Source organism: Kogia breviceps, chromosome 11, assembly GCF_026419965.1.
Source record: "Kogia breviceps isolate mKogBre1 chromosome 11, mKogBre1 haplotype 1, whole genome shotgun sequence".
In the NCBI taxonomy this organism is placed as follows: Eukaryota; Metazoa; Chordata; class Mammalia; order Artiodactyla; family Physeteridae; genus Kogia; species Kogia breviceps.
In genome coordinates this window covers 45,116,117-45,131,446 of record NC_081320.1, presented here as the reverse complement: position 1 = coordinate 45,131,446, position 15,330 = coordinate 45,116,117, and the positions used below count along the sequence as shown (strand labels likewise).

The 15,330-nt window shown below is 44.9% G+C and overlaps 1 protein-coding gene across 1 annotated transcript in view; it reads left to right on the top strand.

Annotated features, from left to right (window-relative positions):
- The window catches only part of ANTXR1 (ANTXR cell adhesion molecule 1), a 246,853-nt gene that overhangs the window by 103,624 nt on the left and 127,899 nt on the right, over window positions 1-15,330 (top strand). Inside the window, exons 11-12 of the mRNA XM_059079800.2 lie at window positions 11,598-11,667; window positions 13,152-13,230. Of these exons, the coding sequence (XP_058935783.1) occupies window positions 11,598-11,667; window positions 13,152-13,230 (149 nt within the window). The remainder of the gene's footprint in view (window positions 1-11,597; window positions 11,668-13,151; window positions 13,231-15,330) is intronic.

Genomic DNA, 15,330 nt, shown 5'->3' with positions numbered 1-15,330 from the left:
ACAAGACATGGCTCTGGTTTACTTTTGGTTCACTCTCAAAGCATAAAACGTTGCCCCCTTTGAAGATATTTTTTTTTCAAACTGAACATTAGTCATGAAAGCAGCTCCAACAGTTCGAAAGAGGGGCTCACTTCCCAAGGGGATGAGAGACGATGCTCACTCGAATGTAGGATTTCCATTGTCTTTGTTTTTAAAAATCTGTCCAGTTATCCAGAAACTATACTTTATCTTAGAAAACATCTGGTCCTCGGGGGCTGTGGGCCCCTTAAGGAAGAAGTGCACCTATGGTGGCAGATGGGGAGGAGAACACAAACTTGCCAAACAAAAGCCTATTGTTTCCTTTCTCACTGGTTAGAGTGTTGCATCTATGGGTGGAAAAGGTACTTAGTGCAATTTGGATGCATTCGTAGGGGTTTGATGTCATATGAAGATGATAGAATGTCACTTTGTGCCACTCAGAGTGAAGAGATCTAAAGGAGCCTCTCGTCTCATGATTCTTAATCAGAATCCCCCAGGAGCTTCATCGAAGTGATAGCAGCCACTGATTGCTGAGCACCTACCCCTTCTGTTCCTGAACAGAAGTAAACCTGTTTATTTCATCCTCACAGCAGTCCAGTGAGGGAGGAGTTATTTGTATCCCCATTTTGCTGACAAGGGAACTGAAACTCAGAGATGAAGTACCCAAGGTCACCCAGATGGCCAGAGGTGGAAGCAGTTTGGACCCTAGGCAGTCCACTCCAGAGGCTTTTGTCCACTTCTCTACATTGCTTCCTAAACACAGATCCCCACGGGTCCCTGGGTCCCCTGATCCCGAAGGCCCACATCACTCTGATGTGGGCCTGATTTGGAGGCCCTGATTTTCACTGCTCCCTCTCATAGTATAGACAGGAAACCTCAGCTCAGAGAGATTTAGCTATTTGCCCAAGGCCACAGAGCATGTTAGAGAGTCAAGACTGAAACTCTGGTTCAAGGAAAAAAAAGCCCTGGACCAGGGAACAAAGAGCCCAGGCTTTAGAAAGTCAGTATATGCAGCTGACTGTGTGATCACAGGGAAACCACCCCTTCTGGTTCCCCAAATGGTCCTTCTTTCTTAAACTTCACAGGCTTTTCATGTATCTGCCCAAGTTTCCCTTTTGCCCTTGCTTTCAGAGGGAGTTTGGGTTTCACCCAGTTGCTTCTGAAGTGGCTCCTGCCAAGACTGTGTTAGTCCATGTTCCTATCTTTCAGATCCAGACCAAAATATAGATAAGTGGAAATTTACTGCAGTTTTGCTTGGTCAGATAAAAACCCCGCGAATCTGGGTTGGGGTGGGGATAAACGAGAAGTTGCCACCGAAAGTAATTAACTGGTAAAGATTTTCATTCAGGGGCAAAAGAGCTTCTTCCAAGGGCAAGTTGACACAGTCCAAGGTTAACTGCAGCAGTGCCTGGTAGACAGTCAAACTTGACTTTGCCCCTGTTCTACCAAGTGTGCGATTGCTTCCAAATGAAAATTGTAAGCTGCCTGTGGACTCTGGCACACAGTGGTCTTCTTTGAAGCATTGTTGGAAGGGAGATTTGCTTGTGAACTTCCCTGAAACTGCTGTTATCCCAGCCCTGTTATCCTGATAGAGGAAGTTGGCACCCCCTCTATTCTGCACCAGATGACTGGACTTTTGTGATGATGCCTTTCCTCATGCCATACTGCCCCTTTGTCATTTCAGTAGGATGGTGGAAGAAAAAGTGGTTAACATAGAGATGGGCCAGACTCGTGGGAACCCCAGGCAGGCTAATAACCTATGCCCCCTTCAAACTGACATTCTTTAAATATTTGCTCAATGTTCATTTAGAGGAAAAGTTGTGTGTTGCTGAGGGAAAGGAAGAGAGTGCTACTGATATATCTCTTCTCCATGCAATTTAGCTCTGTCTCCTAATCTGCATACCACAGCAACTTAGTGGCGTCCACTGTTACTCAAGTGTGTGCCTGGGGTCTCCTTCCCACCGCTTCTCTAAGTTTCTGTACAGGTTTGTGTTCTTGAAGAACGGTCAGCATTTGCCATAATTCACGGCCATGATCCTGTGGAAGGCTTTAGCCATTTTAGTAGACTTGCGGCTCAATCCCAATTCCAAAGGTAAACCCTTCCAAACCTAACTGTGCACAGCTGAAAGACATCATATGTCAGGAGACACATACCTTGTGCATGAATCCTGAATTGTCTTCAACCAAGTGAAAACAAAGCTTTAAAAAATATATTTCTTCTTAGCAAATTACAGCTGTCTCAAGGGCACCGCTTTTCTGACCTCAAGCTCACAGATTTTTTTAAAGTTGATGCTTTGCTTAGAAGATAATTTGTAAGTTTTATAAATGTCAGCAGTCAAGAATTTTTTGGTCTAGATTTATTGAGAGGAGGAAATATTTTGCAAGAGCCCCGAGCCCCATTATCTTCATTCGGTTTTCTTGCAGTACCTAAATCTGTCCCTATTAACTTTGGATAGAGATGTTGCCAAATACCACAACATTATGCGTAGTATGATTCCAATCATGTGAAAAATAATATGCATAGAAAAAATTCTGAAATAGCATTAACAATGTTTATCACTGGAAGTTAGGATTACCAAGGATTTTCATTCTTTTTATTCTTTTTTTAAACTTTATTTATTTTTGGCTGTGTTGGGTCTTTGTTCCTGCGTGCGGGCTTTCTCTAGTTGCGGCAAGCGGGGGCTACTCTTCGTTGCGGTGCGCGGGCTTCTCGTTGCAGTAGCTTCTCTTGTTGCGGAGCACGGGCTCTATGCTCATGGGCTTCAGTAGTTGTGGCACGCGGGCTCAGTAGTTGTGGTGCACGGGCTTAGTTGCTCCGCAGCATGTGGGATCTTCCCGGACCAGGGTTCGAACCCGTGTCCCCTGCACTGGCAGGCGGATTCTTAACTACTGCGCCACCAGAAATACTCTGTATTTCTCAGACTTCTCACACTCACTGCGTATTACTTTTATAATTACTGAAAAAGCAGTAAATATGAGCAGAAAGCAGTTTATATCCTGAGAAGTCAAACTAGCTGTGCTAAAGGCCAGTTCTAAAAGCTGGTGGGTCCAGAGCCACAGAGGTCAAGCCTTGTGCGGGACTGGGGAATGTGTAAGCCTAAGCCCCCCAAAGACAATCCCGAGACCAGCAGGGCTGCTGGCTCCCATCCCTGTTCTCCTCTGGGAGTGCACTCATGGTCCCTCACCTTTTACTTCTGGGGCCATGATGTAATCTTGATCCTCGTGTACACAATGTTCAAGTTAACCCACTTACCTTTTTCTAAGACTGCACTCGGCTCTTTGTCCTATACTGGTATTTGTAGGTGAGGTGCTCTGACTCTACAGCCTTCCTACTCACGTCAGCTCAGAGCCTCAACAGCAGTCTAAGTCCCACTTCTGGAACGCCCCCATTTCAGTTGTAAAGTTCCAAATGAGTCTTATTCCATCTTACAGGTGAGAGCTCTGGGTTATGGAGAGGGTGACATAGCCAGTAGGTAGCAAGCGGTGATGGGACTCCAGGACCCAGGCTCTTAAAGTGCTCATGGCTCCTACTCTAATCTGCCCCAGAGAACATGGAGGGAAACTAAAAGTCTATCCTGGACACCTACACACACAGGAGCTGGGGAAATAATCATGTATAGCTCAGGGAACTTACCTGGAGCCTGTTGACCAAGCTCATCACCTGATCGCATAGCAACTAGCCAGTGAGGGCTTCCAAGGAAACCTTGCAACAACTCCAGGCTAGCGAATGGATAGATAGGTGTGGGTCGTGTCTGAGGAAAACGATGGTGACCAGCTTGGTTCTGCCATATTAAAGGCACCCCTCTGGCTTCAGCTGGGCCAGAGAGGACGTTACGGCAGACGTGTATGTTCTGAGGATTGTTCCCAACTTGGCCTCACCCACCTGTGCTTCACTACCGGCTCTTCCCATTCTGTGTTGACTCTTGTTTCTCATTGCTCTCACCTCAGAACCACTGTTCAGCCTTTCCAAGTAGAAGCCGCCCTCTCCACTTTCAAAATCTCTGCTTTGTCCCCTTACATAGAGTTTAAGGTCTTCTAGCAAAAGAATCCATAGACTTGTGATCTCAGCCATCTATGAAAACCTTCCAGCCTAGGGGCTGACACATAGTACATGCCTAATAAATGTTAGCTTCTTTCTACTCTAAGCCATGGGATCCCACTTAGCTTTGCAGTAAGACCCCCATGTTTGTGAATTTTCATTGCAGGAGTCCCAGTAAAGCAATCGACCACCTCTTTTCTGGCTAGGACCCCAGAAAGCTCAAGCCAAGTTGAATTTCATCAACTTGGAGTCCTGCTGAGTACCATTTTATTTCAAGTTTCTGCACAGTATTTTAAAAGTTGAACTTTTTTAAAAAGCTGGTTACTGTTCAAGTCAGTGAAAAGGTAGAAACGTTCAGTTCAACTCTAGATTGTCTGTTCTGTCTTAATTCAGAGACACATTCCCCAACCAGCTGATAATTTGGTGCTGAACAGTTATACTTGGCTCAGGGATGCCACAAAAATCTCCCTAGACCCAGGGGAGATGGGGAGAAAGAGTGGGTGAGCTCATTCAGTCCCTAACCTCCACTATTTTGTCACAGTAGGAATGTAAACTCTTCTTTGGAGCTTACATCAGCTTTGGGAGGGTTTCAACAAGCTCCCTTAGATAAGACTAAGGGTTATTTTTCTTGTCTTTTTGGCCAGAAATAAATATTTATATCAAGAAAGAATGCCAAGACTTGGAAAGGATTTCAGTTATTTAATCAGCCCTGTGAAAGGATCCACTGGGATTGGTGTTTGAATTCGCTAATAAATTTTAATCCTGGTTTTATCCCAAATCCATTAGACAGTTATGAACTGCAGGGAAGAATTCTGGAAACTTCTTCACCAGTCTGAAAAGAATTACATTGATCCAAGATCAAAACCTGGGAATGTACACATTTGAATGTATGGTTCTGGAACATGGGTTCATTACAGTAGGTCAGGGTCTCTCAGAAGACAGAGGAAACCTTATCACAGAGCTTCTCAACCCTGGTTGCCTCTCGTGGAAGACAAGCCTCCTACTGCTATCCAACCTCACCAGTGGAGAATCTTGATCGTTTGCCTCCGAAGCTGTCAGACTCAGTTCCTGGTATACTTCAGGCTACATCATAAAACTAGCTGTGAGATTATGACAATATAAAATGGCTAACTAGTTTAAATTATATCTGTAAAAAAAAAAAAAAAACTAGCTGGGTTGACCATGGGCAAGTCATTTCAACAAAACCTGGGTTCAATTTCCAGCTCTTTTATTAGTGTGCAACACTAACTCAATTAACCAACTTCTCTGAGCCTCAGTTTCCCAAATTGTAAATTAGTAATAATAATAATGTCAGATGAGACCATGGGTATATAGTGTTACACAAAATCAGTATAGAATAAATATAGATACATATAGATGTATGTGTGTGTACGTGTAGACATAATATGCCTGTGTGTATTTACATATGTGTACACACACACACACACACACACACACATTCACTAAAACATTTCATTTTCCCGGCAATTCCTAATGAGATCACATTCCTTCTTGGATGGCACTCAAACCCAGCCAAAACTCAGACTGGGATTTGAACCCACAACCCCTGACTTAAGAGGGGACTTGAACCCACTGTCTTTTAATTGAAACTGCTCACATGGTGTCAGGACTCACTGAAGCTGAGGTTCTTTTGTCTCGTCTCAGAAAGAATTCAGCGTGAGGCAAAGCGGCAGGCAAAGAGTAAGTTTATTAGCACTGGGGGCTTGTGAGAGACACAGGCGGTCAGGCAAGGGAGTGCAGCCCCGAGAACAAAGAGGGCTACATTTTTATAATCAAAGAAAAAGTGGGGAGGGGAGAAGACCACCTTCTTCCTTATTTACATCATTAGTATCTCCTTACTCTATATTGTTTAACCAGAACTGTTATGGAGCTATTTAAATCATACATATATTAGCAAAAGTGTGGTGACATATACTAAAATATGGTAATTCATCTCAGTTTACCTTATAATGTCCCCTTTCACCTAGTTTCTTTCCCCTTTCAGCCTTTCTTGGCCACGTGCAAAAATGCTACCATTCAAAGACCATTAACTGCCTGACTTCGTGTAACAAGATTCAGACTCCATATCTATTGTCTTGTGTTTTAACTTTCAGGGTTTGTGGCTTGAGTGTGCCTGGCATTTGGATGTGCCTGGTCTTCCTTCAAGATAGTGTAGATTGTTGCTAAGTTACTGGATTCTTTTCTTGAGTGGTCGGTAACTTACAACAGTCTCCCAGACTCCCTTAAAATTCCCTTTCTATCTTCAATCCCCTAGTGGGATTTCTAACTATTTAATGATTCTATTCTATCCCTATCACTAATGCCTGAAAAGATGTTTGACAGAACAATGTAATCAAGCAATTAGACATTTTGAAATGTTTAATTTTCAGTTCCTCTGATTTTAAACCACACATTCATTGTCTATTTCAAAGGCTTGGATACCCGTGTAATAATGTGGAGTCACATTTACTAAATTTTAATTAAGTGCCAAGTAACAGACTTCCACACACTTTTTCTCACTCCCCCACACAGTCCCGCACAATGATGTCATCATGTTCACAGCGAAGGAACTTGTCCCCAGTCACACACTAGTAAGAGGACCTGGGATATGAACCTGCATCTGTTTGACTCTGGAGTCTTCCGGGCCCTGTGCCCCTTGTACTTATCCTCAGGGATGCTCAGATCCCTAGCCTGGGTGTCTGGTGTTTCGGTGTAAGGACACTCATTGATCCGCAGATCCTGATTTAAATCAAGCTCTGTTCAATTATCAGACTCTTGTAAGACAGATGCTTTGGATTCACCTATGTCGTAGGTATACACTGAATTTGGAATTACCTTTGGCAAAAGGCAAGGAAATTTATATTTATAGATCATCTAAAAATTCCCTGAAGGTCTAGTTTCGAACTCCCACCCCTCCCTAATTTCTTCCCAGCCCCCGGCGTCCATTTTCTTCGGCCACCCAGTGCTAACAGCGTGTAATGGCCACCGGTGGACAGAGGACTAAGGCCCTCCAGAGGATGATGGCGCCATAAATGTCACCACACCACTGGCTTTGGCAGAGGTGGCCATGAGGTTGGCGTGGCCCCCGAGCCAAACGTGGCCCAGCCGAGGAGGAAGGCTTTGGGCCCTGCTTCCCAAGTGGACGTTCCAAGAAAGAGTCAGATGATCAAAGTTATGGAAACCAAATGGCCCTCCTTTGTTTAGAGAGAAAGAGGGGAAAAAAAGTCACTCATTTTTGTGGTAAAGTGGAACCAGGCTCCAAAACAAACAATCCCTCTCAGACCCGAAAATGCCAGCTCTCCAGAGCAGGCCCACAGCCTGGGAGGCTGATGAACTGATGGGAGGCCGTGTCGAGCTGGTGCTATGGCTTCGGCCGCGTCTCCTCTGTCCTCCCAGCGAGGGTCTCGTGTGCTTTGCTCCAGAAATAGCCGGTCTCCAGGCAGGAAAGGAAAATGAAAGGAGGGGGGAAGTGAGAAGCAGTCCACCTGACCTAGGCTGACCGAGCCAACCTTGGGCTCTCCCTCCCTTTCCTGTTGCTATGTAGGGAGGAGAGATGCTGCTCAGAGAGAGCCCAGGAGGGAGCCTGGGCCCCGGTGTGTGGCTGCGGTGCACACCCTTCAGCTCCCCCCGCAGAATGCAGTCAGGAGTCACGAGGCCTCCTGTGGCCGTGCCGTGGCCGGCCTGTGACTCCGTGGGCAGGCTCCATGGGCAGGGATCTGCACTCCCAAGTATTACTAGAGCATTTGCAGCACCAAGAGAAAGTAAATATAGGTTGTCATCGGCCACGCCTGGCCCGAGTTTGGTTTATCCTCTAATACGAGCCTTTCCTGGAACAGGGAGGCGCTTGGTGGGAATACTGATGAATCCGGTGCTAGTCCTGGCTTTGCCTCTGACTCGCTGTGCAATCAGGGGTTACTGTGGCCTCTCTGAGCCTCCGTTTTGCATCTGGAAAATGAGCCCAGTGAGCCCTGCCTTGCCTTGGTTCGTAAGGTTGTAGTGGGAGGAGATCAAGCGTGCCTCTCATCAAGAGGTGGCGGCCAGACTGCCCGGGTGCTGATTCCAAGCTCCCCTGTGTAACGCTGGGCAAGTGTCTCCACCTATGTCTGTTAAATGAAGGGAATAACATCCTTCCTTGATAGCACTGCTAGAAGGTTACACTAGATTACTTGATGTGTATGATGTACTTAGAGGGCACCGACACACATGCCCCAACTAGTCTCACTGTCGTTATTGCCATCATAGATGGGAAAACATCTTGAAGATAATAATGCTCGCTTCAGGCGCTGTGTGATCCTCCACTGTCCTCATAAGCTTCACAATTGTACTCAACATACCCTCACTATTCTGGCAACATTCCATAATCTGCCAGTGCTTGTTCTAAATATGAGGGGAACCTCCAGTAGCTTCCTGTTACATTTAGGAAAAGTCCCAAAAGCCCCACTATGACCTACAGGGCCTTGGTCATCTGGTCCTGCTGCCTTTTCTAGCCTCATTTTGAGCCACTATCTCACTGAAATTCAACAGCCTTCTGTCAGCTCCTGGAAGACCTGGGCTTCTTCCTGCTCCAGGATCTGTGCAACTCCAGCTCTCTCCCACCCCATCTCCTCTCCACCCAGCCTCAGGTCTCAGCTCACAGAGCCTTTCCTCAGGGAAATGTTTCCTGACTTCCCAGATGAGAGTAAGCCCCTTCTTTTTCTTCTTTGTGCTCATCACAATTTAAGTAAATAGTAATTTGTGTAATAACAGCATTTTTTTCTACTTTGTTGTGCTTTCCTCATGAATTCTCTTCCTCAAGAACTCCTATTCACCCATCAAAACCCAATGTTCGTGTTATTTCCTATGCGAAGCCCTCCCTTATTTTCTCTGTTCACCTCACTCAAACAGGGTTACTCATTCTTAGAATTCTAAATGAAGTTTTGATGTAGTAAGTGGCATTTGCCTAGAGGGCCTAAGAGTGCCTGCATTTTGTTCTGCTAATTATCCCTTCTCCTTAGGCTACACACCCAAGGAATAACAGGAAATAAATGCCACTTACTGTTAGCTAAGTTCAGTGTCTGATGTCCCCAGGGCATAAGGCTTGCCCACATTCCCTAAATCCAATAGATAACTAAAACAGTGGCCATTAAAAAAAAAAAAAAAAAAAAAGTGCAGTGCTTCCTTTGTTTGTTCACTTCCAGGCCTAGCACAATGCCTGGCACATGGTAGATGTTCAAGAGAATATGTTTTTTAATAAAAATGAATATGTTTAAATAAGCAACAAGGATATGTGGTACAGCACAGGGAAATATAGCCACTATTTTGTAATAACTTTAAATGGAGTATAATGTATAAAAATATTAAATCACTATGTTACACACCTGAAATTAATATAGTATGGTAAATCCACTCTCCTTCAATTACACAAAAAAGTCTTGTACTAAAGACTAAGATTACAAAAATGCAATATTTTTACTTCTTCAAAAAAAACTGAATGTGTTTAATAACTATCTCCCCTGCAATGTCATGAAAAGCAGAGACTGTTTCTCTTCCCAAAGCCTGTGTCTCTAGCTCATAGTCGGCCTTGAATAAATATTTGTTGAGTGAATGAGTGAATGACCTGAAATAACCTGCCTAATTTTTCACCACTTGAAGCTCTCCCTAGACATCAGGGGAGACTGTAATTGGCCATCCTCTTCATCCTCCTTCCATGGAGACACAGTGCTTAGAACTCAGATGTGTCCTCCAACTCCCATCCCATGTGGCTCTGGTCCTTGAATCAGGCATGGAGGGTATAAGGCTTCCTAATCTCCACTCAGGCAAGTGTTTAGTGTCAGCCACATTCAAATGTCATTAGAGACATCAGTTTCATATCAAGTGCCAACAACAGCATGGCATCCTGCCATTACATATGGAAAGGCTTCCTTTCTGTCTTCTAGGTATTTGTATTCACAGCTTGATTAAAGGAACACATATTATTCATCTTCACATCACCTACAGGTCCTACAACAATCTTTTGAACAGAGCATGCACCCAATAAATGTTGAGTCATGAATGAATGACTACCATATGCTGAGTATAGTAACTTCTCAGCCCTGCTTCTGGCCCCAGAATCTGGGACACAGTGAAGTTTTCAAGGAGTTCAAGATTAAAACTGCTTAAGCTTTCCCTGGACATCAATTAGGATAAGAAAAAGAACTCCCTCACCTCCAGATTCCCCCCACTCTAATCCATCTTTCCCCGCTACATTTGCTAAAACTTCCAAAATCGTCACTTGACGTTTTTCTCCAAAAACCTCCAAAGTTCTTTTCATAGCCAATAGTAGGCCTAGGTCCAAATCCCTCAGTCTTAACTGGAAGAACTTGGAGCACACATTTTGCGATACTGATCTTTTCAAATCCTCCTTACGTCCTACGCTGGGGCATCCCTTTTGTTTGCTCTGTCTTTGCTGATGCCATTCCTCCCACCAGGAATGCCTCTTCCCCATCTCTCTGCTGAAGCGCAGCTCATGTTTTGTATTCCCTGTGACCTCACCGTGTCACCCACCTAAAGGAAGCTACTCTGTCTTCTGAAGCCAAACCATATTTTGGCTTAGCTACTTGTATCTGTCAGCAGACTTTTTCTAAATTGAGATATAATTGACATATAACATTATATTAGTCTCAGGTGTACAACACAATGATTCAATATTTGTATATATTGTGAAATGATCACCACAATAAATCTAGTTAACATCCATCACCACACATAGTTATAATTTTTTTCACATGATAAGAACTTTTAAGATTTACTCTTAGAAACTTCCAAAGCATGCTGTACATTACATCCCCATGACTTATTTATTTTATACCTGGAAGGTTGTGCCTTTTGACCATCTCACCCATTTCATGCACCCCACCCCCGGCCCCTGCCCCTGGCAACTGCCAATCTGTTCTCTGTATCTATGAGTTGTGTTTTTTTTCTTTTTTAGATTCCACATGTAAGTGAGATTATATGGTATTTGTCTTTCACTGTCTGACTTGTTTTACTTAGCATAATGCCATCAAGTTCTATCCAAGTTGTCACAAATGGCAAGATTTCCACTTTTATGGCTAAATAGTATTCCATTCTACATATATATGCCCTATTTCTTTACCCATTCATCTGTAGATGGACACTTAGGTTGCGTCCCTGTCTTGGCTATGGTAAACAATGCTGAGTCAGCAAACTTTTCCCATGAATATGGCTTCTCTCTCAAAACTAGACTTAGACCTGAAGCTCCCCGAGTATCAGTCTAATACCTTCTCATTTCCCCTCAGGGATGCCTGGTCTATGGTAAGAACTCGCCCTCTATTTTCTCACTGCTTGACTCCACTTGACATACAGGATCAGAGACTAGTGGTATTCAGGCAGAAGACCTTGAGTTCAGTCTAGTGGATTTTACAGCTCAAGATGAGTTTATATTTCAAAACATTACTGCTTTTCTAGTGTCTCCCAGGACTTGGTTGATGGTCTGTAGGAAGCACTGAATATGAAATTATAAACTTGCCTCACTCCTCTTAATCCAGTGCCTTCCTTTTTACAGATGAGAAGCCCTTCACTGTGGAAGATACTTATTTGCTGTGTCCAGCGCCTATCTTAAAGGAAGTTGGCATGTAAGTCTCCACCAGCAACTAAACCCCACAGCCAGGGAGGAGAAAGGAGGTAGAGGGGACAAAAGGAGGAGAAAGAGTCTCTCTTCATTGTCATTATGGAGCCTTTCTCTAGACTCCTCCACATAATGATAATGGTGCCAATGCTTTGCAGTAAGCCGGACACCAGGGTAAACGTTTCACAAAGGGTACCTCCCTTTATCCTCCCAAGAGCCCCATGAACCAGACACACACCATCCCGGTTTTACAGATGTGAAATCTGTAGCCAAGAGAATTTAAGTAGCTTGCCCAAAGGTCACACAGCAGTAAGTGAAAGAGTATGGGTTCAAAACAAGGTCTGTCTGGCTTAATCACAGCTACATTTCTAGAAAGCTCTCATGCTTCCCAAAGCACTCTCATATCATAACCTCACCCTGTCATCATAATTGCCCTTCTAGATGATTATATCCTTTCTTAGAGATAAAGAAACTCAGAAAGGAAGCTCAAAAAGGATAAGTGGGTCCACGACTGGTTCAAGACCCCACGTTCAGACCCCTCTGAGGCCACATTCAGTGTTCCTTCCTCAGTGTCTCTCCAGAGCGCCATGTATTTGGCCAGGCGGCCTGAGGTTCCCTGAACTAATTTATGGAGAAAATCTTGCGATGGTGCAGTTATAGTAAATACTGGTGAGATGAGATCAAAATATTCAAGAGGAGGGAGAGAATTAGCACCCTGAGCAAGAAAAGAAATATGCGGGGAAACAGAGAGTCAGTGTTTGTGAAAGAACACAAGCTAGCCTCTCTGTAAACACATCTATAATAGGCTGCCGATAGAATGGAGACTTTAAGGAAAAATGCGAAACTTGCTCATCTGAATTCTGCTTTCAATCATTTGTTCAAATTACAAGGCTTCCAACTCTGGTTGCCTAACATCAGCCTGTGATACCACGGATTCCACAAACTAGCCCCGTGTCCACGCTGCAGAATGCAAGCTTGTGCTTCAGTGAGCGCCTTATAGATGGGAGGAGATAGAAGGCAAATTAGTTCATTTTCTGCTGTACCTCTGTGGGTTGGCTGGGTAGCAACAAAACCACGGCTATCAGAATCTGATCACTGTGAGAGTCCAGATAACAATAGAGTTTCTAGCTTGACCAGTTTATCCCCCACTGATCTGAACCATTTTTTAAGAATACTTCTTCATACTACAAGGTGACAAGTAAATTAAATGGGAGCAGGCTCTGCCCATTCAATGCAATTCTCCACAATATAAGAAGGGCTGGATACGCTGCCTTGATAGTATCCTGACATCTCTGTAGAATGTTAGAGGTGGATGGGCCCTGGAGACCATCCTCCACATTTTACAAATGAGACAGCTCAGGCCCCCAGAGGAAGAGACTACAGTCCCAAGGGTAGTTCAGAGCAGAGCCCTCGGGGCACCTGTGTGTCCGGCTCTCGGCCCCTTGCTCCTTGCCCACATGCTGAGTGTCCTTGGTTCCCGTGTCATTGCAGGAAAGCCGCGCTTCAGGTCAGCATGAACGACGGCCTCTCCTTCATCTCCAGTTCTGTCATCATCACCACCACACACTGTGTAAGTCATCACGTTTCCCTTTACTGAGAACTTCATTGGCATTACCATCTCCCTGGCAAGTTTTTTTTACCAGTTCTGCTTTCTGTTCACTGAGCTTTGACCCTGGCACTGCTAGGCCAGCCGTGGGCTGCATCGGGGGCTGTACACGTATCAGGAGTGTATCAGGAATGCCTGTACTTCCCCGGGTTCCCCATTTCTGTTACTGAGGGTGAGACCTGGACACACTTTCACAACCAGATGGCAAGGTGGGACCAGGGTCTGTGCAGTATTGAGCGGGGATGCCTGGATGGACCGGGTCTGGGAGAAAATTCATAGAAAAAACATTGGATGGTATATATAGGAAACACATCTTAGGGAGTTTTTCCTCTAAAAGGAAGCAGGAAAATGGGGCAATAACTGAAGGAAGACGTGGAGTATAAAGAGAGGCTTTTATTTAGAATGGAAGAAATTGCAGCTTGTTGATATGATTGTGGAAATAATCCAAGAGAAAATGGAAAGTTCATGAAGTAGGAAAGAAGCAGGGAGGGGCCCTATGACATAGGGCTTGTGAGGCAGAGTGTGGACTGTATCCTCTACCAGCTCCTCAGATGCCCCGTCTCTGGATCCTTCGTGGCAGGTAACATTCATCTCTGACTACACATAAGATCACCTGAAGAGCTTTTAAATAATATGGATGCCCTGACCTCATAGCAGACCAATTGAAACAAAGTCTCTGGAGTGGGCCCCAGCTTTGGTGGATTCAGGGCCCCCGTGGGAGGGTCTTTTGTGCCTCTATGGCTGGGAACCCTTCAGCCCATGTAGTTGCTGCCAAGGTCAGTGTCTTGGAGCCCAGCCCGTCAGAGGGCAGTCGGGGCCTGGTCAGCTCATATACAGATCTCAACCCCTAAAATGAACATTTCTGAGAGAATCTTTGTCTGAACATTCAGTTTCTATAACCAAAGGCACTTTTCCCATGAGCTCACTCTAGAGACAAATGTGTTTTGGCCTGATGGTCAGTTTAGTCAGATACCATGGTCACTTCCTGGCTGGCCTTTGGAAGGCATGTTGTTAGAACCCCTCAGTGACTGGGGTTTGTGTCCTTAACACCATCCAGGTGGACGAGAGAGATCAGACAGGCACTGGAGCCAGACAAGGGAAAAATGAGTTGTCTCACAGAGGAGCAGGAGGTCAGGCCTCACAATGGATAGCATACCCTCCCAGCTCCCCTGCCTTCCCTTACGCACACACACACACACACACACACACACACACACACAGTTTCCATCCTATGTTAGGAAGCAACCAGTTTTCTTGAAAGCAGGGTAAGCCAGTGCAATGGGTACAGACAATGGAAAAGTTTTACTGGACCAGAGTAAGAGACTAGGGTTGTCACAGAGACATGTCACCACTGAGAAATGTCTGTGTCTCAGGCATGCCTCAGTGGAATGTCAAATCTGGAGACCAAATATGAAAACTGGATTTAATAGCAATGAAATTTCTCCAAGCGTACCCTGCCTGATTCTTGTAGAAATTGACCCTTTTGGAAACTGCCAACCTGCAGGAAATGATTAAAATACCCCAAATCTAATAACTCCATTCCAGATTCCTCCCTGCTTTTGAATGATCCAGCAGTTTGGGCCTGTATTTCTAATTATGTCTGACCCAGAGAAACAGCTATGCCCCGAGGCTGCGAGGGCAGGGAGGTGGGAAGGGGAAATATCTTGGGGCCAAGCCTGTGGTGTGGTAGAAGCGGGAATACAAGTTTAAGTTCCGGACCTCTAAGCGAAAAAGAAAGGGTGTCCTCACTAAGGTACCCCAAAAGGAAAACAACTCCTGGTAAAGTCCCTCTTATGTCTTCCCAGCTCACTCCAACCTGCACTTACATCTCCCACCTCCTTCATCTGAGTGCAAGTCACTAAGTTTTCTGTTTGACTGACCCTTGACTGGCACCACCTCATAACGTCTTCTGCATTATTGCCCTGTCGCTTGAGAATGCTGCGTGTCTACAACAAAATTATAAGCACCCTAAGATTTGAGATCCAGGTCCATTCACTCATTTAGTCAACAAGTGTTCACTGATTACACACAATGTGCCAGATAGGCACTGCCCTGGGCGCTCGG